General features: G+C 50.1%; 2 protein-coding genes across 4 annotated transcripts in view; both read left to right on the forward strand.

Annotated features, from left to right (window-relative positions):
- Nucleotides 1–3,962: 3,962 nt before the first annotated feature.
- LOC118092244 (zinc finger protein 398) lies at nt 3,963–16,199 on the forward strand. Its single transcript, XM_060281071.1, has 8 exons — nt 3,963–5,452; nt 5,612–6,006; nt 7,987–8,113; nt 8,998–9,105; nt 9,877–9,999; nt 11,799–11,900; nt 12,673–12,842; nt 13,550–16,199. Exons 2-8 carry the CDS (start codon nt 5,620–5,622, stop codon nt 14,360–14,362), a joined length of 1,830 nt encoding a protein of 609 aa, XP_060137054.1. The 5' UTR covers nt 3,963–5,452; nt 5,612–5,619; the 3' UTR covers nt 14,363–16,199.
- A 2,041-nt stretch (nt 16,200–18,240) lies between these two features.
- Nucleotides 18,241–27,936, forward strand: part of LOC118092204 (zinc finger protein 282) — a 28,665-nt gene continuing 18,969 nt past the window's right edge. For 2 of the 3 annotated variants that reach the window (XM_035130026.2, XM_035130028.2), the window contains exons 1-7: nt 18,242–18,336; nt 21,041–21,445; nt 22,683–22,809; nt 23,916–24,029; nt 26,449–26,559; nt 27,117–27,230; nt 27,629–27,727. In XM_035130026.2, the coding sequence (XP_034985917.1) occupies nt 18,313–18,336; nt 21,041–21,445; nt 22,683–22,809; nt 23,916–24,029; nt 26,449–26,559; nt 27,117–27,230; nt 27,629–27,727 (994 nt within the window). In that variant the 5' untranslated portion in view covers nt 18,242–18,312. Of the gene's footprint in view, nt 18,337–21,040; nt 21,446–22,682; nt 22,810–23,915; nt 24,030–26,448; nt 26,560–27,116; nt 27,231–27,628; nt 27,728–27,936 lie in introns of all 3 variants that reach the window. The other variant, XM_035130027.2, reaches the window with a different exon arrangement.

Consider the following 27,936-nt stretch of genomic DNA (forward strand, 5'->3'; position numbering starts at 1 on the left):
TCCCAGTACGTTTCCGAGCACAATTCAAAGTGTTGGTGCTGACCTTGAAAGCCCTAAACGGCCTCGGTCCAGTATACCTGAAGGAGCGTCTCCACCCCCATCATCCAGCCTGGATACTGAGGTCCAGCGTTGAGGGCCTTCTGGCGGTTCCCTCCCTGCGAGAAGCGAGGTTACAGGTAACCAGGCAGAGGGCCTTCTTGGTAGTGGTGCCTGCCCTGTGGAACGCCCTCCCTCCATATGTTAAGGAAATAAACAACTATCTGACTTCTAGAAGACATCTGACGGCAGCCCTGTTTAGGGAAGTTTTTAATATTTGATGTTTTATTCTGTTTTTAATCTGTTGGGAGCCGCCCAGAGTGGCTGGAGAAACCCAGCAGGATGGGTGGGGTATAAATATCATCATTATCATCATCCCTGTGATAACCTGGCAATAACCACTGGCAATCTTATTTCACTAGCGCTCCGTTTTTTTTAGATTTTGCTAGATCACAAAGTTCCAAGGATATATTTGCAGCCACAGGGACAAGACTCTTTTAAAGAAGGAGGAGAATTCTGAGCCCAATTCTATGTTTTGCACTTCTGCGATCTGTACACCCTGCAGTGTTTGTATCATCCTCAGCATGAGACTGAAAACTCGTCGAGTTTTCCCAAAGGGGTGGAGGGGCTGTCTTGCAGTATCACCAGCCATACTGTCTTCCGCTCACACTGTTATGGGCTCTGGCAGTGGGGAAGTTTGCACCACCGCCAAGGACACCCCAATTAATGAGGGTGGCATTCAACTGAGTTCTGCTCCGAGTGGAACCACTGAAATTAGTGGACCTAACTTAGTCATGCTCATTGATTTCAATGGGTCTAACTCTGAATAAACCTTAACTGAATGCCTGTCTGTAGAGCAGGAGACTCTCAATGTCAGGGTTGTGGGTTCGAGCCCCATGTTGGGCAAACATTTCTGCATTGCAGGGGGTTGAACTAGATGGTCCTCGGGGTCCCTTCCAACGTTACAATTCTATGATCCTATTTTACCAAGTCCTAGAAAGTGTGCAGACAGTACTTTAAGGCAGAAGTTTTCAACCTTTTTGGGTCATAGGGAGTGGAAACAAAGCTGCGTATTCCACATATCTAGAACCATAGAATCATAGAGTTGGAAGAGACCACAAGGGCCATCCAGTCCAACCCCCTGCCAAGCAGGAAACACCATCAAAGCATTCTTGACATATGCCTGTCAAGCCTCTGCTTAAAGACCTCCAAAGAAGGAGACTCCACCACACTCCTTGGCAGCAAATTCCACTGTCGAACAGCTCTTACTGTCAGGAAGTTCTTCCTAATGTTTAGGTGGAATCTTCTTTCTTGTAGTTTGAATCCATTGCTCTGCGTCCGCTTCTCTGGAGCAGCAGAAAACAACCTTTCTCCCTCCTCCATATGACATCCTTTTATATATTTGAACATGGCTATCATATCACCCCTTAACCTTCTCTTCTCCAGGCTAAACATACCCAGCTCCCTAAGCCGTTCCTCATAAGGCATCGTATCCAGGCCTTTGACCATTTTGGTTGCCCTCCTCTGGACACGTTCCAGCTTGTCAGTATCCTTCTTGAACTGTGGTGCCCAGAACTGGACACAGTACTCCAGGTGAGGTCTGACCAGAGCAGAATACAGTGGTACTATTACTTCCCTTGATCTAGATGCTATACTCCTATTGATGCAGCCCAGAATTGCTTTGGCTTTTTGAGCTGCTGCATCACACTGTTGACTCATGTCAAGTTTGTGGTCTACCAAGACTCCTAGATCCTTTTCACATTTACTGCTTTCAAGCCAGGTGTCTCCCATCCTGTATTTGTGCCTTTCAATTTTTTTGCCCAAGTGTAGTACCTTACGGCTCCCTTGACCAACTACCTTTCTGCGGCACTCCTGTGGGGCTCAGGAGCAGTTAGGTCACCCCTTGCCTGTGGAGCTGGCAGCATCTCACCCTTTTTCAGACACCCTCCCTTGTGCAGTGTTCCCTCAGCCTCCTGCCTCCTCTCCCCTCTCCTTTGGAGTCCTCCGGGCAGCCTCTGCTGCCGCCCCTGGTCTCTGAGCTGCCTCCCCTGCCCTAAACAGAGGTGCCGCCTCGCCCTGACCCACAGGAGCCTGGGAAGAGGGTGCCCCCAGCCTTATGGCCAAAGGTGAATGTGAGGCCAGCACCTTAGTCACCTTGGGAGGCAGCAGCGGGCGCCGCCGTACCTGCATGGTGAAAGGGCTCCCCTTTGGTGCCGGGCAGTCGGCTGCCAGAGTAAGCACAAGAAAGGCCAGTGCCTGCCTGCCTGGTCTCCCCCTACTGCTTTAAGGCAAAGCCATAGAAAGTCACACCACCTTGACTTGTTTCATTCAACGAAACTATAACCCGGACGCTTCTCAGGAACACAGGTGCAGATGTGGAGGCAGGTGGAGAGGGCAGGAAGTGGTCCTGTCCATCTGGATGAGTGACAGCCCACATCCCTCTTCAGGCAGCAGCATTTATGAGGAGCCGGATTTGCTAGCAGAGAGCAGCCTGCTCAACTTACCTAGTGGATCTCTCTTCTATGCTGTTTGATTCTGACAAGGGCTTTTAGCGGGGCAGCTCTACTACGGTAGTAGCCCTGCTCTGACAGGCCTTCCTGGTGGGCTGCTGCCAGAGCTCGACAGGCCTTTGGGGTGCCATCCAGCCACAGGGCTCATCTTCATGCTCAAATGCAACTGGGTCTTCTGGTACCTTGAGGACAAGCACACTTATTACGGCAGAAGCGTTCGTTGGCTGCAGTCCCCTTACTGAACTTGGCCGTCTCTCTGCATGCAGGAGCAGAAATGTGTTTGCAACAATTGGTTCCGGTCGACTGGGACCTGCAACTACGGCCTCATGCACACATTGACTTGTGCTTTGCATCATCGGTCTGTTACAATAGTGCTTTTACGGAAGCAAAAAAAAAAAAAGTCCAGTCTCTGCCCCAAGGAACTTACAGATCAAGGGAGGAAAAAATCACAGAATCGTAGAGTTGGAAGGGACCCTGAGGATCATCTAATCCAATTCCCTGCAATGCAGGAATATGCAGCTGCCCCATACACGGATCCGACCAGCAACCTTGGCGCTATCAGCACCACACTAACCAACTGAATGAAATATGTGTGAATGGAGTTACACATCTCTTGACTCCAGTGGAGATGAGGGCTGACAGGTGACGTGATAGACATCTGCAGGAGTCTTTAGGGATGTTTTATGGAAGATGGAGGCAAGCTTGCTTTCTGCTGCTCCACAGGGCAGGACGCAAACCAGCCGAATCAAATACAGTACCAGGAAAGGAGATTCTGACCCAGCTTGAGGAAGATCGTTCTGACGGCAAGAGCCCTTTAACAGACCAACTCAGAAAGTGGTGGGCCCTCGAAAACAGCGGTGGAGGCTGTTAAGGAGAGGTTGAATGGCCATATGTCAGGGGATCTTTATCTGTGAGTGCAGGGGGTTGGACTAGATGACCCTTGGGACCCCTTCCATCTCTACCGTACCATGAGAGGGTTAAGCCTGAGTCTTAAGCCGCAGTTACGCAATAATTAGTGGGAGAGGTGTGTTTTGGGCAAAAGTGTTTCCCTGTCTAATGCATAAGGGATCGAGGACTTTCTGACCATTGAAGCTCGCTGGATGATCCCGGGCCAATCCCCGCCTCGTCAGCCTAACCTACCTCGCGGGGTTGTTGTGCGATCAAATGAGGAGCGAGGGGGGGGAAAGAACCACGTATGTCATTAAATGCCACAAACCACGCAGGCTACTAAATGCAACAAATAAATGCAACCGTAGATAAGCAACGTTCAGCCCCAGCAAACGCGGCCCATGGAAAGGAATGATGGGAGTTGTAGTTCGACAGCTCCCGATAGAGCAGGGATCTCCGCGGGGGGGGGGTACATGGAAGGGGGCGTGTCTATGCAAATACTTCCACCCTGTTCGCCAATCCGCTGAAGCGGGAAGCTTGCGTAGACCTCCGGCGGCCGGCTCCCTGCGCTTCTCCTCCTGGCCCGCAGGTGGCGGTGCGGAGTCGCTCACTGGGCTTCCTCGCCCAGGCCTGGTCCTCGCGAGCATGCGCAGTTCCGGCCCCACGGACTCAAGGCAAGTGTGGGGCTCTACGCGGGTGACAAAAGCGGGAGAGAAGCGACTGGGGGCGGGCTGAGGGTATTGCAAAGGGATGCGGGGTGAGCGCAGAGAGGCCGGCCAGTTGCATTTTAGGGTGCCTTGGGGTGCAGAAGGGCTGATCATTTGCTTTTTGGGGTGCAGAAGGGCTGTTCATCTGCTTTTCAGGGTGCCTTGGGGTGCAGAAGGGCTGATCATCTGCTTTTCAGGGTGCCTTGGGGTGCAGAAGGGCTGATCATTTGCTTTTCAGGGTGCCTTGGGGTGCAGAAGGGCTGATCATCTGCTTTTCAGGGTGCCTTGGGGTGCAGAAGGGCTGATCATCTGCTTTTCAGGGTGCCTTGGGGTGCAGAAGGGCTGATCATCTGCTTTTCAGGGTGCCTTGGGGTGCAGAAGGGCTGATCATCTGCTTTTCAGGGTGCCTTGGGGTGCAGAAGGGCTGATCATCTGCTTTTCAGGGTGCCTTGGGGTGCAGAAGGGCTGATCATCTGCTTTTCAGGGTGCCTTGGGGTGCAGAAGGGCTGATCATCTGCTTTTCTGGGTGCCTTGGGGTGCAGAAGGGCTGATCATCTGCTTTTCAGGGTGCCTTGGGGTGCAGAAGGGCTAGGCAGTTGCATTTCAGTGTGCCTTGGGGTGCAGCAAAGCACTTTGGGGGTCCCTTGCGGATGCCTAGGACATGGATAGGCAACCTGAGACCTGGGGGGCCGGATCCTGCCCAATCGCCTTCTAAATCCAGCCCGTGGACAGTCTGGGAATCAGCGTGTTTTTACATGCGTAGAATGCGTGCTTTTATTTAAAATGCGTCTCTGGGTTATTTGTGGGGCATAGGAATCCGTTCATTCCCCCCCCCCCAATATAGTCCGGCCCCCCACAAGGTCTGAGGGACAGTGGACCGGCCCCCTGCTGGAAAAGTTTGCTGACCCCCTGCCTTAGGATAAAGCAGAAGAGAGGCAGGGAAGATTCCTGCTGTTTATTTTGGGGGGTGCAGCGAAGGCGCTGAGGGCTCTGCTGCTTTCGAAAGATGCTTCTGGGGGTGCAGCAAGAGCCTTGCCCTGCCCTGGCTTGAAAGGGGGAGGGAGAGACAAGACACCTTTGTTTGGGGTACACCTTTGTTAAGGGAGGGTGCCACCTAAGCTTTTGGCTTTCTTCCCTCTTGGCAGCTTGCAAGCTTTCCCCCAAAGCCCCCTTTCCTAGGGCGAAGGGCATCTCCAACGCGGCACACGTCTCTCCAGCTTTGGCGTTTTGGTTCTGATAAGGGGGATCGAAACCTGGCAAGCGACTCTTACGCAGGACCCTGTCCCCAGCGGTGAAATTTCACAGCTTCCGGTAAGCGACCTCCGAAAGGCATTCCTTATAATGCCTCTCCGATAATGTTGGAGGCTCAATTCTTGTCCAGCGCTGAAATCACACGGGGTTGGGCTGGATGACCTTTGCGGTCCCTTCCAACTCTACAGTTTTCTGATTCCATTTCCTCCACCCTTGCAGAGCAAGCCATGGAGTTTGAGGTTTCAGAATCCTGCCGCCGGCTGCCGTCGCGCCCTGCGGCGCCCTGTAAGGCCACGTTTAACGGGGATAGGAAGGAGCTCGTCCCGGAGGCGTCTTCGTGGTCTGCCGTGGAGGACACGGCGCTTCCTTCTCATGGCGCCCGACTTCAGGGCCTGGAGAGGAGGATGGTGGCTGCGGAGCAGAAGTGGGTTGGCTGCGAGAGGGTGGTGGCGGAGATGGGGCAGGAGCTGGAGAGCAAGCTGTCTGCGCTCGGGACCCTGATCCAGGAGAACAGCCTACTCCAGAGGAGACTGGACAACTTGGAGAACCTGCTGAAGAACCGGAACTTCTGGATCCTGAGGCTTCCTCCGGGCGCTAAAGGAGAAATCCCTCAGGTAACATTGTCCCAGCCAGGTTAATTTGCACTACAAGAATATATGTGTTGAACGCTCCTTCCTTGGAGGCTTTTATACAGAGACTCTTTCGCTGCGATTCTTCTTCTTCTTCATTACTTTCGCATCCCAACTTTCCTCCACGGAGTTCAAGGAGGCTTACGTGACAAAACCCCCTCTTATCCTCACAACAGCCCTGTGAGGTAGGTTGGGCCTAGAGATTCCAAAATAAACGTCAAGAAGAACTTTCTGACGGGAAGAGGAATGGACTCCATCAGGAGGTGATGGACTGCCCTTCACGGGAGGTTTATTTTTATTTATTTTTGGACAAATTAATAATCATAAATCAATAAGAATAAAAATGTGCACCCACCGCCGAGACCATTCCGTTGTAACTATCCAACGTCCCAAAATTTCAACATCTCTTGCGATGGTTTGACCCCTTTCTGTTTTAACAGTATAAATTCTACAAACACCCTCCGTATCTCTTCAAAATAATTTCTCCTACCGTACACATTCCCCGTCTTGCCTTAATGGCGCATCTTAATTTATCGTTAATAGCTGTATCCCACACCTCTTTATACCAATCTTCCATTTTATATTCTGCTTGCCCCTTCCACTTTCTAGCTTTAATAGCTCATACAGCTGTCAATAAATTTGTGAGCAAGTCCTTCACAGCCTGTGAACCTTCCACCCCATCGTAAATTGATAATAATGCCGCCTCTGGACTTTCAGTCAGCTTTAACCTAGTGATTTCTGTTTTCTCCTTTAACACCCTTTGCCAGAAAAATTGTACACCCCCACCACACGTGAACATAATTCCCAGTTTCCTGGCATCCCCTCCAACACAACATAAGATTTTTTAAACAGAGGTTGGCTGCCCATCTGCCAGGATTTCTTTAGCTGTGATTCGTGCCTTGCAGGTGGTTGGACTAGAGGACCTCTGGAGTCCCCCCTTGTTCTCCTTCCCGCCTGCAAGTGAAGGCAGCTTTATTCCGACAGGCCTTTGGGAACGTTCTGCTTTGGAAGAAAAGGGCTTTCATAATGCCACGCCTTATTTACCATCTGTGTTGCGATGGATTTTCAAACGTTCCATCGGACTTTAATTTACTTTTTAACAATGATCCCTTCTTTGTTTTTAGCTTTTGGTATTCTAGCGCTGCTGTTTGAAATGGGGCAGAGTCCTGACCTGTCATGCACTGGCTGGATGCAGGGAACCCCCAAGGGAGCCCCCAGGGGATGAAAGCTCAGAGCCGGTGGCCAGAGGGAAAGGAGGGAGCAGACTGGGAGGAGGAGGAGGAAGTGTTGGGAGCTTGGTGAGCAGGAAGAGGCTGTGGCAGTCCGAACTCGGAAGCTGTGTGTTGGCAGCCTGTGGGAGAAGGCAGGGAGTCTCCCCCTGCTGCTGCTGCGACCAGCTTGCCTCTCTCCTGTCTTCCAGAACCAGAAGAGGTATGAAGAGGGTGGAGCAAAGAGCGCCAAGACAACCGACCTTTAGGTTGCGGGGGGGAAAGAACTGGGCAAGGAGCCTTAGAGAGCGATGGAAAGGCTTCAGTTTTCGCAGCTGCTTCCTTGGGGCAAGACCTCTTTGGAAGAGTTGCTGAGACCCCCTGGTCCTGAGCTGCGGTTTGTTTCCTTGAATGAAGAGCTCTTCGAGGGCAGGGGCATAGCAAGCCGCTCCGGGGCAAGTGACCCACGGAGTCTGTCTGGCGGATGCAAGCCCCACGCTGCCGTTTCAGGAGAGTCGCTTGGCTTAGGCACGCTGCAGGCCAGCCCTGCGGTAATCCCCCCCCCCCCGGCGGGGTGCTATTTTGTCACCCCCTCAGGGATGACACCTGGGGCGGGCTGCACCCCCCTTCCTATGCCCCTGTTCAAGGGTGGAAGATAACAGTTCACTGAGCATCCAAAGTGGGTGGAGGGGGAAAGATCTCTGGACGCGACGGATGGAGACGGGCGCTCTGACCTTTGGGATGCTTTCCACCCCAGGTGCCGGTGACCTTCGGCGACATCTCTGTCCATTTTGACGCTCAGGAGTGGGCCAACCTGGACGAGGGGCAGAAGGAGCTGTACAAAGGGGTCATGCGGAGCAACTACGAGATGCTGGTGTCGCTGGGTAAGAGCTTTGGCACCCAGGCGGGATTTCTGAACGGACGGCGCCTCTCTTCCCCTCTTAAATTTCCCAAACGATTTACGGCGTCTTTGTGCTGTTGTGTTATGTGCGTTTGTGTTATCGCTTCCTGTTGCTTGTAAGCCGCTTTGAAGGCCATTCTATTTTTCCAATGATTATCAAATTTGCGTACCGTCCTTCATCGCAAGGTCTCGGTTCACGGCATGAAAATGCAGAACGGAACTGCAAAGTGCGCAGTAAGAACAAGAACAAAGGAAAGCAACATTTAAAAGGAAGTACATGTTTGGATTAAAAGTGGCGTAAAGGTAAAGGGACCCCTGACCATTAGGTCCAGTCGCAGACGACTCTGGGGTTGCGGCGCTCATCTCGCGTCATTGGCCGAGGGAGCCGGCGTACAACTTCCAGGTCATGTGGCCAGCATGACAAAGCCACTTCTGGAGAACCAGAGCAGCACATGGAAACGCCGTTTACCTTCCCGCTGTAGCGGTTCCTATTTATCTACTTGCATTTTGACGTGCTTTCGAACTGCTAGGTTGGCAGGAGCTGGGACCAAGCAACGGGAGCTCACCCCGTCGCAGGGATTCGAACCGCTGACCTTCTGATCGGCAAGCCCTAGGCTCTGTGGTTTAGACCACAGCGCCACCCACGTCCTATAAAAGTGGCATAGGAATATAATAAAACTAATCAAATCTGTGCCACACCTGCTTTGGGGCATGCTGCTTCTATATTCCAATTAATGTGCATTCCGCCCCACCCCCCCGATCCTCTTCCCGCCCCCCGATCCTCCCCCCTGGTATTTCTGCTCCTTGTGCAAGCCCCACCACCCTGTTCTGAATGAGATTGACTGCCTCTCCTTTTCCCATGGCCAGACTATGCCATTTCCAAGCCCAGGATCCTGTCCCAGATTGAGCGAGGGGAGGAGCCCCGTGTGGAGGACCTGGGAGACTCGGAGGCGGAGGAGCTGCCAGTGGATCCAGGTAGGTTTGTGGGGTGGGGTGGGGTGGGGTGGGGATGAGGGATCAAGCCCCTTCTCCTTTAAGTGGCCCTCTCCACTTTCCTGACGGCAATGTTACTGTTTGGGGATGAAAACACATGGGCAAGACAAAAGAGATATCCAGCTAGGGGCATTCCCCAAAGCTAAAGACTGGAAGTCCTTCTTCACGCAACTGTGGAACTCCCTGCCGCAGGGGGCAGTCATGGCCACCAACCTGGGTGTTGTTTGCCTAGATGGGTCTGATCCAGTACGGAAGACTCATCGTATTTTTTTATGTACAGTGGTACCTCGGTTTACAAACTTAATCTGTTCTGGAAGTCCGTTCTTAAATCGAAACGGTTCTTAAACCGAGGCGCGCTTTCCCTTAAGGGGGCCTCCCGCCGCCAGTGCCCTTCCACCGTTCGGATTACGTTCTTGGACCGAGGTAAAGTTCGCAAACCAGGACACTACTCCCGGTTTTGCAACGTTGGTAAACCGAATAGTTCGTAAACAGGGCTGTTCTTAAACCGAGGTACCACTGTCCTGCCATTAAGGAATCTCAGAATTGGGACGTAGCACACGAGGAAAAGGGAACGGTCTGGAGGAGGAAAAAAGCAAGCACATACACAAGTTCCAGCCGCTCTGAGTGGCGGTTCTGGTCGTCTTGCCCTCCTGACGCTACAGCGAGTGCCTGTGTAGGGATGCTCTTTGGCATGGGAGATGTGCTAAGTGAGGGGCAACAGGTCATGGCTGGCCTCCTTTTCCCTGGGCTCAGGATCCCCGATCGCTGCAACAGATGCTTCTTCCTGGGATGGAGAAGAGGTCAAGGAAGAGGCGAGGCCCTTTGACGACCCAGAAGAGAGTCAAGAAATGAACCTCGCCATCGACCCCGACTTGGGTGAGTCCTCTTGATCCCTTGATCTCACACCCCGAGCCCCTTATTTGAATGGCTCTGTTGTTCTTTTCTCATGGGTTAGTTCCGCTGCATATTTCAACTGAGGGTGTCGACGTTTTAATGCTGGTGTTATTTACCTGCGAGGCACCAACACTTTGGAACTCCCTGCCTATTGATATCAGGCAAGCGCCTTCACTGTGCTCCTTCCAGCGCCAACTAAAAACATTTGTGTTTAGATGAGCCTAACCAGGTGTTTAGTGAGGAATTGTGCAGGGATACAGGTGACCATAAGGGATGCGGGTGGTGCTGTGGGTTAAGCCACAGAGCCTAGGGCTTGCCGATCAGAAGGTTGGCGGTTCGAAACCCCGCGATGGGATGAGCTCCCATTGCTCGGTCCCTGCCCCTGCCAACATAGCAGTTCGAAAGCACGTCCAAGTGCAAGTAGATAAATAGGAACCGCTACAGCGGGAAGGTAAACGGCGTTTCCATGTGCTGCTCTGGTTCGCCAGAAGCGGCTTTGTCATGCTGGCCACATGACCTGGAAGCCATATGCCGGCTCCCTCTGCCAATAATGCGAGATGAGCGCGCAACCCCAGAGTCGGTCACGACTGGACCTGATGGTCATGGGTCCCTTTACCTTTACCTGTGACCATATCTACCAAGCGAGTGATCAATTCTGCCTTCACCAACCTGGTGCCCTCAGATGTGGTTGAACTACAACTCCCACCAGGAGGGGAGAGTTGCTCTTGTGTTCGAATCCTGCTTGTGGGATTCTCAAAGGCAATTGGCTGGCCACAGTGAGAACAGGGTGCCAGACAAGATGAGCCGCTGGCCTCATCCAGCAGGCTCTTCAAAGGTTCTTAGCAGGGTGGATTTGATTTAAATCAAATTGATTTAAATCACAATTTAAATCTTAATAATAATAATAATAATAATAATAATAATAATATATTTATACCCCGCCCATTTGGCTGGGTTTCCCCAGCCACTCTGGGCGGCTTCCAACAAGATACCAAAATACAATGATCTATTAAACATTAAAAGCTTCCCTAAACAGGGCTGCCTTCAGATGTCTCCTAAAAGTCTGGCTAGTCAGTGAGACTTGATTTAAATCTCTTTTTTTTTTTTACAGAAAGATTCATTCTTGCTGGTGTATTCTTAATATTTACAACCAGATGAAGGTTTCATTTTTGGAATAACAACTTTTCAGAGTAGTTTTTACAGTTATATCAAAAATTACTGATTTGGTTATACTATTAGAAATACATAGACCAATAATTATGAAATTATTGTGAGGTTTAACTGTTAACTGTTTACATTTGAAGTTATTTTTCTGCTGTACTTTATTGGAAGGAGAAAAACAATCATTTCCTTAATAACAATTTAAACAATTTATTCAACTAAAACAACAACATTATAGCATATGTATCCATGTTTCTTAACCGATGTAGTTAAACAATTTCTTTTCAAAAACCCACCTTAGATTGAGTTTTAGCATACATGAAAAACTTAGGACAAATCCTTATTTCCTGATGAATAGCCTTTGTACTATAATGTAACTTAAGTAGAAAACTACCTTTAGAAAGATCTTTCCTCCAAAAGCATTTTATTTTAAAAATCCAATTTGAATTTAAAAAATCCGATTTTTTTAAAATCTTTGATTTTTTATCCACCCTGGTTCTGAGCAGCACTTTGGGTCAGAGGCTCCCCCAAATTCCATACCAAAAAAGGGGGGGGGCTTAGTTTAGTTTTGATTCACAGAGAAAAGCATTTGGGGTATAATTTCCTTTTGTTTCCCAAAGAACTCCAGATTGTTCAAGACGAGACGGGGCCGCAGATTAAGGAAGAGCAGGAGGAAATCCACATCAAGGAAGAGCCTCCGTCTCCCGCGAGCCCCGGCAACGGTGAATGTTGGGGCCCCTTGGGCAGAGAAGCAGGAGCCCTTCCTGGGTCTGGGCCCTGGGATGAGCACCAAGAACAGACCACCCGCAGCAACGCCCTTGGCTGTTCTTCGGGTTGGCGAGGCTCGTTTGACAACCCTGAGAAATGGAGCCTTGAGCATTGTCGGCCTGGTCCTGCGGAACTCCCCGCCACTAGAGATTCAGCAGGCGCCTTCTGCGCCCGACTTTTAAACGCCTACTGTACTTCGCCAGCCCTAGGCAGGCAGTTATGAACACCTCCTTTCCACCACGGTTAATTGGGCTCTGCTTTTAAATGGTCTTCTGCAACGGTCGGCAAACTTTTTCAGCAGGGGGCCGGTCCACCGTCCCTCAGACCTTGTGTGGGGGCCAGACTATATGGGGGGGGGGAATGAATGAATTCCTGTGCCCCACAAATAACGCAGAGGTGCATTTTAAATAAAAGGACACATTCTACTTATGTAAAAACACGCTGATTCCCGGACCGTCCGAGGGTCGGATTAAGAAGGCAATCGGGCCGCATCCGGCCCACGGGCCTTAGGTTGCCTACCCCTGTTTTAAAGTAATTTGATAAACAGAAAAGCAGCTCAGTGTGGGATGACATTCGTCCGCAACCTCTGCTGTTGTTGGACTTTTTCTGCATGTTGGCCTTTTCCCGTCGGTAAAATGACGGTTGGATTCTTGGGGGGGGGCAGCAGGGGGCGGAAAAGATTGCTGGGGAATGATGACCAACTTTTGTCTCCTCTCTCATCCACAGGGCCACTTGTTCCTGCCTGGATTAAACAGGAGGAGGAAGAAGAAGAAGAGGAAGAAGAAGAGGAGGAGGAGGAGGAACAGCCCATCGAGGTTCAGCAGGTCTTGGTTCCGGCAGGTGAGGGCTGGCTTGGGAAGAATCATAGAATCCGTAGAGTCAGGAGGGTTCTGAGGGTCATCTAGTCCAACCCCTCGCAGAGAGGAGGATGGCCTTTTAGTTTTCGGCATAGAATAGTGCTGTTGGGGAGATGTTGCGGTTTACTAACAGTCCGTAGCATTCTTCAGGCAGACCCACATCCTGCTAGACCCTCAATCTTTCAGTGTGGCGGCACCTAAACTCTGGAACTCCCTGCCTGTTGATGTCAGCCTTTGCTGTGTACCCTTTTTGGCACCTGCTAAAGACATTCTTGCTTAGGAAAGCCTTCCCAAGTGCTTGTTTTAATCTGTTTTTAGTCCTGTTGTGATTTCAACTTTTCAAGTGTTAAAACCTCAAAGCAGTTTGCAAAAAGAGTAAGATTATTATTAAGAAACGAAAACATTCAAGGAAGTTCCTGGCTCAATGCCCAATGGCATCTCTCGGCAAGGTGGGGGGGGGGACCCTGGAGAGCTGCTGCCAGTCAGTGTACTGTAGACAATACAGAGCTACATGGAGCAACACTCTGACTCCTTGTTAAATCAGCCCTTGATTTAGAACAATGAGGACTAGAATCTTGCTTTATTTTTAGGGGAGCTCAGCAGTAGAGCCTCTACTTGGCATGCAGGAGGTCCCAGGGTCAGCCCCCAGTGACCTCTCTAGGTAGGGCTGGGAATGTCTCCTTGTCTGAAACCCCAGACAACTGCTGCCTGCCAGTGTAGACAGGATGGACCCAATGATCTAACAGCTTCCTGTGAGCCTCAGGAGACACTTCCTTGCCCCTGCCCAGCCCCCTTTTCATAAAGGTGGTTTGCTTTTCGCCCCAGCTGGACGCCGGACGCCGTGCAGGACCGCAGAGGAGGAGGAGGAAACCGACCAGAAGTCAGCCGCCCCACCCAACGCAACAGAGGACCCCAAGCGAAAAGCGGCAGAAGGCAACCTCTTCCAGTGCGACATGTGTGCTGCGGACGGCTCGCCACGGACGGCCTCCGCCGACCACCCCTACAGCCGCAAGCGGAAGTTCCAGTGCACGGGATGCAACCGGAGCTTTGCATTCCAGGGCCAGCTCTCACAGCACCTTCTGACGCATGCCCCCGGCGCCCAGTTCCCGTGCGCCCAGTGCAACCTGTGCTTCTCCAGCCAGAAGTCGCTGGCCGTCCACGAGCGCGTCCACTCGGCCGACTGGGCCCTGCCCTGCTCCGTCTGCAGCAAGTCCGGCCCGGCTGCCTTTGACCAGAACCAGCAGTCCCCCGCGCCCGGCCCGCCCGCCCCCTGCCTGGAGTGCAGCGTCTACTTCACTGACCCGGCCGCCCTGGCCGCCCACCGGCGCATGCACTCGGACGACTGGCCTTTCCGCTGCCCGCAGTGCGACCGGACCTTCGTGCACCAGGGGCTGCTGCTGGAGCACCTGGAGAACCACAGCCGCATGCAGAGCCGGCGCTGCCACACCTGCGGGTCGTGGCTGTCCTACAAAGGGACCTTGATGCCCAGCGGGGCCCGCCTGTTCCACTGCAAGAGGTGCAACACCGCCGGGCGAGTCCCAGGGGACTTGAGGGCCTGAGGCGGGAGAATTCGACCCGCCATCATTGAGGGGGCAGCCCTCAAACAGGCACAGAGAGCATTCTCCTGGCAGGTCCTTTGAGCTCAGCAAGGCAGTCGGGGATCCCTCTCTTGGGAGAAAACGGGGCATTCTCCCCCGAGACCCGCGCAACTTTGCTTGCGGCTTTGTGCAGGTGGCAGGAAGACAGACCATTAAACGGAGAGCCAAGCTTGGGGGGGGGAGAGAAGCAAGCAGAAAGGGACGCTCAAGATTTGGCGTGGCTTTCCCCGAGCCTGGCAAGCAAGGTGGCAGCGGGCCGAAAAAGCTTTTCCCCTGCTGGGTTTCCTTGCCCCGCTTTCCTGTGCTGGGGTTTAAGTCTTCCGCCCCCCCTGGGAGCCTCCAACAGCCTTCGCGAGGCCTTGCGGAGCCCGGTAAGGTGGGGGTAGTCACTCGGGCTCCCGTCTGTGCGTTTTCCTGCCCTTGTGTGCAAACCTCCAGGACGTATTCCCCAGGGCCTAAACTGCAGGTCTGCTGCACCGCTCAGTCCTTCTAGTGGCTCAGAAAGTGGAGCAGCATTCCTGGGATGGCCAAGCCTCTCGTTGTGAAGGAGGGGTGTCTCTCTCCCTGGCCAAGATGGGCCCAGCTAGGATTTTGCGGTGTGGCAAAGCTGTGGCCCTCGCCCGCCACACACCATCAGTGGAAGCAGTTGGGCAGGGGGGGGTGGAGAGGGCCTTGTTAACTTTCCCCCTGCAGTCCTCCTCCATTTCTGCGGCCTCAATAAGCCCCGGTTCCTTTTCCTTTTTGCAAACTTTTCTCTTTTCTCTCGGGCTCTGCTCGCCTGAGGGACACTCCCCCGGCAGAGCGGTGCCTGCCTAGATTTCTGCCCGTCTTGCAGGGGGGCGGCACGTGCTGAACGCCCAGGGATGAGTAGGGAAGGCAACAGCGCTGAGACGTGAACCCCTGTTGATAACAGCAGATCCAGCTCTGTGGAAGGTTTGGCCCTTGGCGCAGCCTCCGCTCTCTTCCCCCCCAGGGCCGCAGGCACAAATCCCCGCAAAATACCCAAACGAGGGGAAGGCCTTTTCAGTGACTTTTGCAGCGGCCAGCTCTGGGGCCTCTCCTCGAAGACAGCTGCTGAAGCCCCCTAGAGTGGCACGTTGAATGCCCAGTGGCCTATGGGGTCCAGGCATGAACCCAGTACACTTGGGGTGTGTGTATGACCCCCTCAAATCATCCCCAAGGAAACCTCTTGGCAATGCCACTTCCTTCCACAGCTGCCAAGAACGGATGGCTCGCTTTGCCTCCTCTGTTCTCCCCCCCCCCCCCAGCAAGCCCGTTTCCTCCATGCCTGCTGCTTCTGGGCTACTGGAGGCCCTAGAGCTCCTCACTAGGTGGTTGCCACTGCCCCCTGCCCCACAGAGGTGGATCGGGGTCTTCTTAAAGGGGCAGCCACCCTGGCAAAGGTGATCCCCTGTGGATCTGTGATGTGTGCCAGCTTTAACCTGCCCGCTTTCCAGTTTTCTGGGTCCCTCCTTAGGTCTTCATCCCGCTCTCCATCCCGGACTTCAGAGGTTCTGGTCCTGCCCTTGCCACAGTCGCTCTTGCCTTTCCAAAGCAGGGGTTCAAGGAGATGTTTTGCCGCAGTTTGGGTGAAACAGGTTGGCTGCTGTGCTCTTTGTGTAGTCTTGTTGTCCTTGCGCCCCCCGGTCCGTGATCATATTACGGGACGTTCAACCTCTGGAAGATTTCCTTATGCCTTTTATAAATAGGAACATGGCTCGCTTCCTTAAGCTCCGTTTGTGGCTGTGGCGTCTTCCGCTGTCCCCTTGAAGTTGTGAATCCTGCTCCTTACACCATAATCAGATGAAAGGCTTTCCTGCGGGTTCCTTCCTCCGCAGGTTGACCTTCAACTCCTATCAGCCCAGTCCCCATGGCCCGTGGTCAGGACTGACTCTGGGACCATTGCTTTTGCCGCCCTTAAAGCTGCGTTGGTGGCTCCTTCCCCATCTGAGAAGCGTAAAGTTCATATAGCAAGCCATACCCTCGGTGGGGCTGGTTGATGTTGGTTGAGAGTCCTTTGGGGGGCCATCTCGACATCTGCTTTGGCACTGGAAGGTAGCTTCTCTGCCACATTCTGGGTGGACTTAAAGGCGCTGTTCCCCTGTCCCCGGTTTGGGATTAATTTCCACTGCAGGAATCTCCTGTAACCTCTTTGCTGTGGAGCTGACACACGAGTTTAAAGCATTGCTGGAGTTACCGGTATGAAAATAAAAATTTAAAAAACAACCTAGTGCGTAACCTTTTCATTTTGGAGTGCCTTGTTAGAAGGCAGCCCTGTTTAGGGACGTTGTTAATGTTTGATGTTTTATCGTGTTTTTAATATTCTGTTGGAAGCTGCCCAGAATGGCTGGAGAAACCCAGCCAGATGGGCGGGTATAAATATTATTATTATTGTTGTTGTTGTTGTTGAACATACATAAAAGAGTAACTGCAAAATCCTGGGACAAACTCGAGTAACTTTAACTCACTGGGATATGTGGGGGGGTCCATTGTTCTGTATAGCTGTAGTAGGGAATCCCCCCCCAATAGCCACACCATTGTGATATTTAAGATACATTTAGTTGGTCATGGTGGTGACTGCTGGGGAACCCAAAAAAGTGGAGTCCACAGGCTTATAAATTACACAAACTAAACAATGACAGGCAACACGCTGCTAATAATAATATTAGTAGCATGTATATTTTTTTATAATTCTTAAACAGAAAATATATGATGGAGTCACAAATACGGTAGTACAATGCAATCAAAATTGCACGAACCAAATTAGAACAAGGAGTCAGATAATATCACAGAGGCAAACAATCCTTTCAACAGTCACAATCTGGGGGAGTCTGCATCTGCCTTCTGAGAGAAATCTGATCCCGTCGGTTGCAAACTGCGGTCTGCTGCCGGCTGCATTCCTAAGCTGGGAGCTAGCGTATTCATGACAAGGTATAGTTTTTGCTGGCAATTTCCCCTCAGTGGAAACTTCTGTGGGGCGGAGAAAGAAAGCGCGTCCATTAGCCAGCCACGCCGTCAGGGGGTCCGCACGGAACTTCAACTCCCATCATCCACTCTCTAACGCAGCCGACGGCGCTGGCATTTGAACAGAGGTGGATGCCGCAAGCTTGAAGCTGATGGATATTTGTGGATGCAAACTGGTTGCCATTCACTTTTGGAAGCCTATTTGGCAGATGTTGACAAGCCGCAGCCAGATATTGGATAGTGACATCACAGGGACTCCGTAGCCAACGGCAACAGCTGGAAGGGCACCTCAATTTTAATTAAAATTAAAAATAATTAAAAATAAATTAATTAAAAGTAAAAATGACTGCTGAAGTGACTCAACAACAAGCTGTATGCAATTTTTATTAAATAAATAAGAACGGAAGAGTTCGAGCCCGGAGTTCAGGGGAAAACCTCTGTGGGGCGGAGAAAGAAAGAGCGCCCTCATAATAGCTGCCAAGTTATCCATTTTTTTAAGGGATTTTCCCTTATGCTGAATAGGCTTCCTCGCGAGAAAAGGGAAAACTTGGCAGCTATGGCCCCCATAGCCAGCCACGCTCTCAGGGGGCCGCCCGCCCCGGGGCCGCTCGGCACTTCAACTCCCATCATCCCTTCTACGGCGCGGCCGGCGGCAGGGCATGACGGGAGTTGTAGTAGCTCGGAATCCGGCGGTTTCCCGCGCAAAAAAATCGCCATCCGGAAACTGAGAAGGGAAGGCGCTGCGCTGGCGGCGCTGCGCTGAGGAGAAGCGGAAGCTGCCGCCTGCCGGTCTCGCGATGCGTAGCCGGCGCGCACTCCGTCTCCTCGGCTTCCCGCTGGGTAGGCGCTGCGGCTGCAGTGCGCGTGCGCAGTTCGGCCTCCGCCGCTTCCTCCCCACCGCCGCTGCCTCCGAGCGCCGCTCGCCTTGTCTGTCTCTCTTCGGAGCCATGGCTGGGGGGGCGCCTGTCCAGGTGAGGCTCGGTGGAGCGGACGGTGGGGAGGGGGGGCGGCGGCGGGAGGAGCGACACACCTGACGCGAGGCCTTGGGGGAAGCAGGGGGAAGGAGAAAGACTGACCCGCCCCCCACAGATTCTCCTGGTCTTACCTCAGAAATCTCAGAGGGGAGGGTCGCCCCTCCCGCTTTGTTCATTTCCACCCCCCTCCAAGTCCCTCAAGGCCTCCCTTTTCGCCTCAGGGAAACGAGGGAAGCCCCCGTGAAAACGAGGAAGGACCCTCCGCATTTGTTTATTGAATTTATGTAGCACCCTATACCCGGAGGTCGCTTTTTTTTAAATAAATATTTTTATTGAATTTTACATTTCTATCTTTTTTTAAAAAAAAAAAATATTCAGATACCCGGAAGTTTCAGGGCGGTTCGCAGAATACAATAATAATAATAATAATAATAATAATAATAATAATAATAAAAATAATAAAAATACCCCATCCATGTGGCTGGGGAAACCCACTCTGGGCAGCTTCCAACAAAAGATTAAAAATACATTAAAACATCAGTCATTAAAAACTTCTCTAAACAGGGCTGCCTTCAGATGTCTTGTAAACGTCAGAATATCAAAAAATAGAAAATAGAAAAGCACAAAATATATAATCAAAATATAAACAATAGCACCCCTCCCCAAAACCCCACACATAAAAGGGCATTTCAATGCCTAGTCAGTGAGCTCTCAGCACCCGCAAGCAGGAGGCAAAGGTGGGGGGACAGATTGGGAATTCCTTAATAGTCCCAGATTAAGGAAAAGGAAAGGAAAATCGCAGGTCTAGGATGCTATTTGTTTGTTTGTTTTTATGAGGTGGGGTGGGTAGCACCAGAGCCTCCACATGTCCCTGTTTTTCAGGGCCAGTCCCTGGCATTCCTATTATCAAATGCTGAAGGGTATAGGGTAGGCGTCATGTGGCAGGATAAATTATTCCCTCCAGCCGCTCAATATTTTTATGCCACCTGATTGCAAAAGTCCATCTGGTACCACAGGGTAAAAAGCACATCCCTGCTACAGTTTCACTCACCAAGTGCAATTTGCTGATGGGCAGCAAATGGGTCAGATACAGATGTTGGCCAGGGAGGAACTTTCCTGTAGGGGTCCTGGAAGCAATGGACTTGGAACACTGTCTAAAGACACTTTGTTGTTGTTGTTGTTGTTTAGTCGTTTAGTCGTGTCCGACTCTTCGTGACCCCATGGACCAGAGCACGCCAGGCACTCCTGTCTTGCACTGCCTCCCGCAGTTGGGTCAAACTCATGTTGGTAGCTTCGAGAACACTGTCCAACCATCTCGTCCTCTGTCGTCCCCTTCTCCTAGTGCCCTCAATCTTTCCCAACATCGGGGTCTTTTCCAGGGAGTCTTCTCTTCTTCTCATGAGGTGGCCAAAGTATTGGAGCCTCAGCTTCACGATCTGTCCTTCCAGTGAGCACTCAGGGCTGATTTCCTTCAGAATGGATAGGTTTGATCTTCTTGCAGTCCATGGGACTCTCAAGAGTCTCCTCCAGCACCATAATTCAATCTAAAGACACTACTTTTGATATTTCAGTGAATCTCTCAAAATGCAAGCCAGCTTGTTAAAATATGCATGTCCTGAATGAAAAAAGTGTATTGTTCTGGTGCTATCGAAAGCACACTGAGATGAGCAAGTATTTCTCAATGGGTGATGCAATTTGAACTGATCAAGGGCAGAAGCACTTGCTCCTGTGTGAGCTGATGCACAGACAAAGAATACCTGGAGGTGCCTTATATGGAGTCAGATCGTATGTCCATCTAGCTCAGTATTGTTTACAATGACTGGCATTGGCTCTCCAAGATTTTGGACAGGTTTCTCCTCTAGCCTTAACTGGAGTTGCCAGGGATCTTTTGCATCCAAAACAGATTCTCTGCCACTGAGCTATGGCCCTTTCCCAGCACTCCTTTAACTCTCCCTCCCCACATCCAGTAACAACCATGGAAAAAGACTCTGGCAGAGTTCCTTTCTTGCATTGCTTCAGTTGCTGCTGATCACCACATAAGAAGTGAGGACAAAGACAAATGCAGTTAAAGGTCACAAAGGGAGAAGCTTCACTTGTGACTCACGCAGTAGCCACGATAATTAAATTGCATTTTGTCTCTTGTCTCATATTGGCTAAAGTCCATAATAAAGGTGGGGGCGGAGCAGTCGCCCAGCTTGATTCTTCATCAGGCTGCCAGTTGTATGTATCGATTCCCAACCCTTCACTGGGCTTGTTTAGTACAGGCATCCCCAAACTTCGGCCCTCCAGATGTTTTGGACTACAATTCCCATCATCCCTGACCACTGGTCCTGTTAGCTAGGGATCATGGGAGTTGTAGGCCAAAACAGCTGGAGGGCCACAGTTTGGGGGTGCCTGGTTTAGTATTTGCAAAATTACCACTTAAATGGCAGTATTTTTGCACCCATTTTGCCCAAGCTACTGTCTGACCGAAATAGGTTGCTGCCACTGACATTTCAGAAGGAGAGAATGGGGTTAGGAGGTGGGAAGCATAGCTGCCAAGTTTTCCCTTTTCTCGCGAGGAAGCCTATTCAGCATAAGGGAAAATCCCTTTAAAAAAGGGATAACTTGGCAGCTATGGTGGGAAGGGTTTTTCTGAATGCAGCAGGTGTCATCTGAAACGCAAGATGGCCGCTGACTTTGGGTTTCTGTCTCCGCAAAGCAGGCTATGGAGTGTGATGCAGAGCCAAGGTCTCTCCTGGCTTTCCAGTCCCTTGTGAACCTCAAGCAGGCCACCACGCGGGAGATGCAGGTGCAAACGTCAGAGGCTTCCATGTGGGCGGCGGTGGCTGCCATCCAGGCCATCGACAAAACAGTGGACAACCACACCATGCGCTTGCTGCGCTTGGAGGGCAGGGTGGGGTCAACAGAGAAGAAGCTGGGGGCCAGTCAAAAGACCTCAACAGAAATGGAGAACCAGCTGGAGAGCAAGTGGGCTGCACTGGGGACCTTAACTGAGGGGTACAGGCAGCTCCAGAAAAGACTGGAGAATGTGGAGAATCTGCTGAAGAATCGGAACTTCTGGATCCTGAGATTCCCCCCTGGTGTGAAGGGAGAAACGCCCAAGGTTAGGAGTATTATTAATATCATTTATTAAATTTGTATGCCGCCCTTCATCCATTGATCTCAGGGCAGTTCACAACATAATATGGCAATATAAAATACACAAAAGGCAATCAGCCAAAGGCTTGGTTGGCACCTGAAGGTTTATAATGAAGGCTTTGATGCAAGTAAGTACAAAACATTCTGCTACCAGAGCTAGCAAACATTCATGTTTACTGCATGGAATTATGCAAATTACTCAAGTGCTATAGATGCAAACAGTTTATTTGGGCTGCCAGGAAGAACTTGGAGCCATGAAAAATATTTTAAAACCCAACTATGAAACAACCTTGTAGTTATTTGAAGTCTATCCAGAATTCTCCTCCATAGCTCATTTCAGACTTTTTGCAGATGGCTTCCTCACCTTTTCCCCCAGCAATGAGGACCAGAAACTCAATGAAAGTAAGCATGCCGGGGTTTTTTTTGTACTGAATGCATGGCTCTGATTCACTACTAATGCCCCCCTCCCCCCAAATTCTTCCTGGCTGCCTCCTTGAGCTTTCTGTGAGAGTGCTAGAGGTTCTTCATTTTCCTTGGGTCACAGCACCAAACAGAAAGTTGCTATCCCAGTGTTCCCCACATCTGTATTCCTGAATAAGACATGTTTTGCAGATGTTTTAGCTCTCCTTGGCAGTTCACACTGTTTTCAGTGGGGCTGCAGGATGCTGAGAACTTTTGGAAACAAACTTATTTTATCTCAGTGGCCAAAATGTGCGGCCTTGAAAACAAGATGCTTTTGTCTGCTTCAGACAAAACAATAGTCCTGTTAGCACTTAAAGCTAAGCTCAGTGTGAACAAGTAAGTGTGCTGGTTCACAGAAATGCTGCTTCATTCCTCCATGTTTTGGCTTCATGTTACATGCAAACATGGGCTTGTGGTTTGCACCCACAGACAGATCACAAGTGGTAGGCCAAGAACAAACCTAAGCTACAACTAATCACAAGCTCAGGTTCATATGTAATATCAAGCCAAACCCTGACTTAGTTCCCAGTAGCAGAGGAAGTGGCTGTGATTTTTGCTCTGTGCACTGATACACCTGCTCATTCATGTTTGGCTTAGTGTCATGTGTGCACCAAAGGACAGCCTCTTTTTATGTAGAAAGTGATTGTTCCAACACCATCAAGTAACATTTCTTGCCTACCAGTTAGGCCGGCTGGGTTGGGAGTCAAGAGGGTGCTGAGCTTTAACTTCTGTTGTTCCAGGTTCCAGTGACCTTCGATGACCTCTCAGTCCATTTCAACGAGAAGGAATGGGGAGACCTGGATGAGTTGCAGAAAGAGTTATACAAGACAGTCATGAAAAGCAACTATGAGATGTTGGTCTCTCTGGGTGAGATTTAAGAAACCCTGAGTTGATATATAATGGGATGTAGGCTCAAAGTTCTTACTTGTTTGGGTGATCATTATCAGTATCTTGAGAGCTAATGTGGTTTAGTGAATAAGAGAGGCCTCTCTCTGATGATCTGCAACGTGTGTATATTTAAAAAAGAAAATAAGGGCATTTGTTGTCATGGAAGAGTGTGTTCAAGCCCCTGCTCAGGCAGAGAACCTGCCACTGGACCCCTTTGTTAGTTTCTGAGCCATTACCATGGGTTCATAGCTCCAAAGAGAGTTTTATAGGCCATGCTGTCCAACCCTTTGCTTGGTTCAGGAAATCCACAGCTGGGGAGAAGTGGCAGAGCAGCTGGGCTCCATGGCATCAAGTCACAGCAGTGTGGCACTGGTATCCAGCTTCTCCCACCCCTGGGATGCCCAGTTTTTGGTGGGTCGTATGCACTCTTGGCAAATGAAGCAAGGAGGAAGCCAGTGGAGTCATTGGTGGGGGGTGGGGGCGGAGACATCTGCCCCATCCAACACTCCCCTCCCTTCCCCCAGCATGACAGATAAGGGATTTGGATCGCAGCGAAGCCTATTAGAAAGTGTGTAGCTTCCTTCCCCAACCTGCTACCCTTCTGATGTTTCGGACTGGAATTCCTATTGGCTCCAGCCAGTATGACCAGTAGTCAAGGATAATAGGAATTGTAGTCCCAGACATCTGGTGGTCACCAAGTGGGGATGGATAACTCATGGGCAGCGGCCATATTTTGGCTAGTTTTGCACCTTGAAACACACCCATTCTTGATCGTGAGAGCTGTTTGATGTTCAGCTCGAGGGAGGTTGCAGCTTAGCAGTAGACTGCACACTTTGCATTTTTTTTGGGGGGAGGGGCTCCAGTTAGTTCATCTTACAGATATTTTTTAATGGATCTCTGGTAGCAGAGCTATGAAAGGTTTCTTTTGCTGAAACCTTGGACAATTGCTGCTTGTCAGAATAGATGATACTGGGCTAGATAGACTGGTGGTCTGACTCTGGATAACAGCCTTCGCAATTCTCTGAGCCTTTTGTTAGTGAATGGCGTATAATGACCTCCTCTTTTTCCATTCATCAATTGAACAGACTATGCCGTCGCCAAGCCAGAGATCCTGACTCGGATTGAGCAGGGAGAAGAGTTGTGTGAGAAAGAACTTGGAGATTCAGAAGGCAGTGGTGTCCCTGAACAACTTGACACAGGTGCGTTAGCAGGCCTCCGAGGCCTCCGAAACACAGAGCAGAGAGTCCTTTTGCTGCCTCATCGTAACAGAGATGTTATCTTGCCATTTCGTTCGACCTTTGCCACTGGCTGTGTTGGCAGCATGTGGTTATGACTTGCAAGTGAAGCCTGTAGACCAATGTGGGTGAGATCCAGCTCCTCAGCCCCATTCCTTTGCCTCAAAGGATACAGTATTGGTGGGAGCTTTTCCCCTGGTATGACACCAGGAAAGAAGAAAGTTGAGGGCAGGAAATGCTGCCTGAGTAATCCTAGTTGTAATGGACATTGTGTAATTCCTGTTCTTTTACTGGATTTGAGTGTGGTTTTATTATTAGAATTATTATTATTAGAATAGAAAGTGCCTCTTTTTGGCTATGAAGTGGAATATAACTAATCTAAATGAATGAATGAAGGAATGAATGAATAAATAAATAAATGCATGGGGACATTGGGCTGGGTGCTCCTCACTTGCACTTTAGTTGTACTCAAAGTATGGAAACGAATCCACATGTTAAATCCACCTGTTACAGTTTAAGGTGTTTGTTTACTTAGAGGGCTTGAGGAGCAGAAGTGATATTTGTGTTGCAAAAGATGCACCTTTTCCAGCACGTTGATTGTTTTCTTGCTGCCTCATATGCTTCATGCCTGTAGTGCTTTTGCAACAACCTTCATACTTGGCAAAAACATGTTTCTTTCCTGTTACAAATATTAATTTTTGTATCTGAAGAAGTGGCCTTGTATGCCCATGACGTTGAGTTTGTCCTCCTGCACCTTTTGCAGCAGTGTGTATAATCTCCTGCCCGTTTTTGGTCCTGGGTGATACCCCTTTAATTGCAGGAAGTTCTTGCATCCAGATTGGAAAGCCATCTTATTCCACCAGGCAATTTGTTTTTTTTTTTAAAAAAAAAATATTTTTATTAATTTTCCAATTAAAACCAATTATATCACATTCAATATTTCAAATTATACACATATATATATCAATCAAACCGAATGTTATGCCAAATCATCTAAAGAATTTTTTATTTGGGTTCCCATGCTTCAAGAAATTGGGAATTCCTCGCAACTGTCCACTGCCGTCTTTTTTCTAAAGTTCAAATCGTCCTCCAAGTTCATAATAATCCAGATCTTCCCCTTACAGTCACATAGATGTTTTCCACTTTCATCCGATTGTTTCCCAGCTGCTGAGATAAATATCAAACAAAGTTTCACAGATGTTCTTTCTCCTGTGTGAGTTAATCAGTCCAGCCTCCCCATAAATCTTCTTAATGGAGCTCCCTGTTGCGTCGAAGCAGCACGAAGCAGCGCCATCTTAAAAAACTCAAATCACTTTCGTTTCCTCTCATAGCCATGAAGATTTACAATCATTATAGAATTTACAGCTTTTCCAGGCAGGAGACCCAAACATCAAACCATAAACTCTTGGTAAATTAATGGATCTCCTTGCCCTATAGCTGAACTTAGCTTCAGGTCGCTGCTCCAATTTAAAGTGCGTCACAGCTCATAAATCCTCCGAACGCGTCCAAGACTCCTTCCGTCCGACTAGGGGGGGGGGGCTTTTCTCCTCGGCAACTCCACATCTTTAAAAAATATGCTCAGTAACAACAGTTATAAAGTTCAACTCACACAGTCTTTTGCTTCTCTTTCACTCCAAACAAGCCAGGACATCGCGTCCGGGAAGGTACGAGGCAACAATATGAAGAAAATAAAAATAAAAACTCACTTCCCTTATCGCTCCGTCCCCATCAATCCTTCTTCCAGATGCTGTACAATCTTTGACTCCTCTCCCTCAGCAGCATAAATTTCTCAGCAGTAAACAGCGCTTCTTCCCCTCCTTCTGAAGTATGTCCATAGATTTAAGCCTAATTATCTTCTTTAACCATGGAAATCCCCGCCATGCAGATTAGCGTCCGGGAGTCCTGGCCCTCGTAAGTGCTCAGCCCAAGCTCCCCCCACTCCAAAAACAGTCGGAGTGGGTCTGGGGGCATCGCGGGCCAGCGGCCCCTCTCCGTAACCCCCGGAGAGGGTAGGGGGTTGCCATTTACTCCCCTAGCAACCGCCAAATTCCTTACGAAGGTCAGAGAGATGGAAAACAGGTCCGCCATTCCTGCAGGCGGAAACCGGAACCTCCCACCAGGAGGTACATTTGTACATGCAAGATTGCTTGGAAAGCCTGGGCATTTTCAGAATGTGACATGGGCCCTGTTACAGTGCTGGGATGGTTAGAAAATGAAGACTTCTTACATGGGAACCTGGTTAGGAAAGTGATTGGAATGTATTGGGTTGTATAATGAAACACAGAGTTTAAACCTCAAGTTTGTGACCAGCAGGTTGTCGTGTGTGCATGGTTTTCAGTGTTCATCAGCTGATGCACAGCAACCTCTTATCTTTCCCATTCAGACTGCTCCGCTGCTCCAGTCGATGTTTCTTTGTGGCTTAAACAAGAGGTGGAGGAATCCCAGAATGGGGAGGCTAAGCTTCGTGAGGAGACGAGCAATGGCTGCCACATGGGTGAGTATTTAAATGCATTGTGGTTTCTGCTCAGCTTTTAGGCTCCCATGCAAGAAAGCAGGCCCTTGACTCGAGGGCTCCCCTCTTCCCAGCAGGCTCTCTTTTATTATAAAGCCAGGATTATGAGAGAGCTGCTTACACAATTGGCAGCCTGCCATATTCCTTTAGTCCTTTGCAGGCAGTTTTGGAGACACAAGGCATACTTTTCGGGTGGTACCATACTTCAAAGGTTTCTCACCTCCACCACACCCCCATGCCACCTTTGCTGTTTTAACTGGCTGGTTTTGTGGGTTGTGTTGCCCTTCACTGTGCCCTTTATCACTGCCCCTTGAAACTCTTTCTTCCAAACCATCCATCCTTTTCTTTGCTCCATCACCTCCTTCCTCTGACCTCTTTCACACTCTTCCCACTGACCTTCCCTGGCTGCTAAGCTCTCCTCTTTCTGTCCCCCCTCTCTTGCCATACATGTGCTTCCTCCTGCTGCCTGTGGCTCTGGATGAGTTTTCTCCTTGATGTAGAAGAGCAGTGCCCTGTGACCTCCTCTCTCCTATGCACAGGTTCTCCCATGGATATAGTAGAGTCATCCTCGTGGATTAAAGAGGAAGTGGAAGAGGTTCGCTTTGCTCCTGAGGATGGCCAAGAAAGAGATCTCGGCCACAAAGGTAGCCTGGGTGAGTCCTGTCTTCGATCTCCCTTGGAACCAATTATGCTTGCCTTGTTAGGAATGCATTGAATGCGTAAATCCTCATGAAGACATTGCGAGTGGGCGTAAAGAAGCAGATTTAAATTTGCAGTGATGGCTCTAATATAATTGTTGCAGCAAACCTTTAAAGGCTTGCAGTCCTGATTCTTAGACATGCAAATTTTCTATCCCTGGCCATGTACCACCTTTCTTTTTCTTTTTGTTTGTTAACAATGTCCAAAAGCGCCTGCCAGACAGTGGCGGGTGGAAGATTTCCCCCTGCAGTTTGGCTAGTTATTCTCCTACCAAAAGATATTTCTGCTCCGAACGTTGTGGAAAGAGTAGAACGGGACAGCCTTGGTTGCAAATTTTCTTCTTCCTCAACAGAATATCAAACTGTCACAGTGGACGAAGAGCACATGGCGGGACCCCAGGAAGGCATGTGTGCGCAGGAGCCGTTGTTCCTTGGTGAAGGGCCTAGCACTGGTAAGTAGCAAGACAAAGATTATTTGGCTCTTGAGAGTGTTGGTCCTTAGATTCCCCCTTGGGTGGGGCTGGAATTCTTCCAGGCAGCAGCAAACCTTCTGGCCCAGCCAGTGTGCTCTATCTTCCCACTGTACTAACTGCAGTGTTCTGTCTCACCACCAAACTGGCACATAGTTTGAGGCAGGAAAGCTGCATTCCTAAGCAAATTA

The sequence above is a fragment of the Zootoca vivipara genome, chromosome 12 (genome assembly GCF_963506605.1).
Source record: "Zootoca vivipara chromosome 12, rZooViv1.1, whole genome shotgun sequence".
NCBI classification, from domain to species: domain Eukaryota; kingdom Metazoa; phylum Chordata; class Lepidosauria; order Squamata; family Lacertidae; genus Zootoca; species Zootoca vivipara.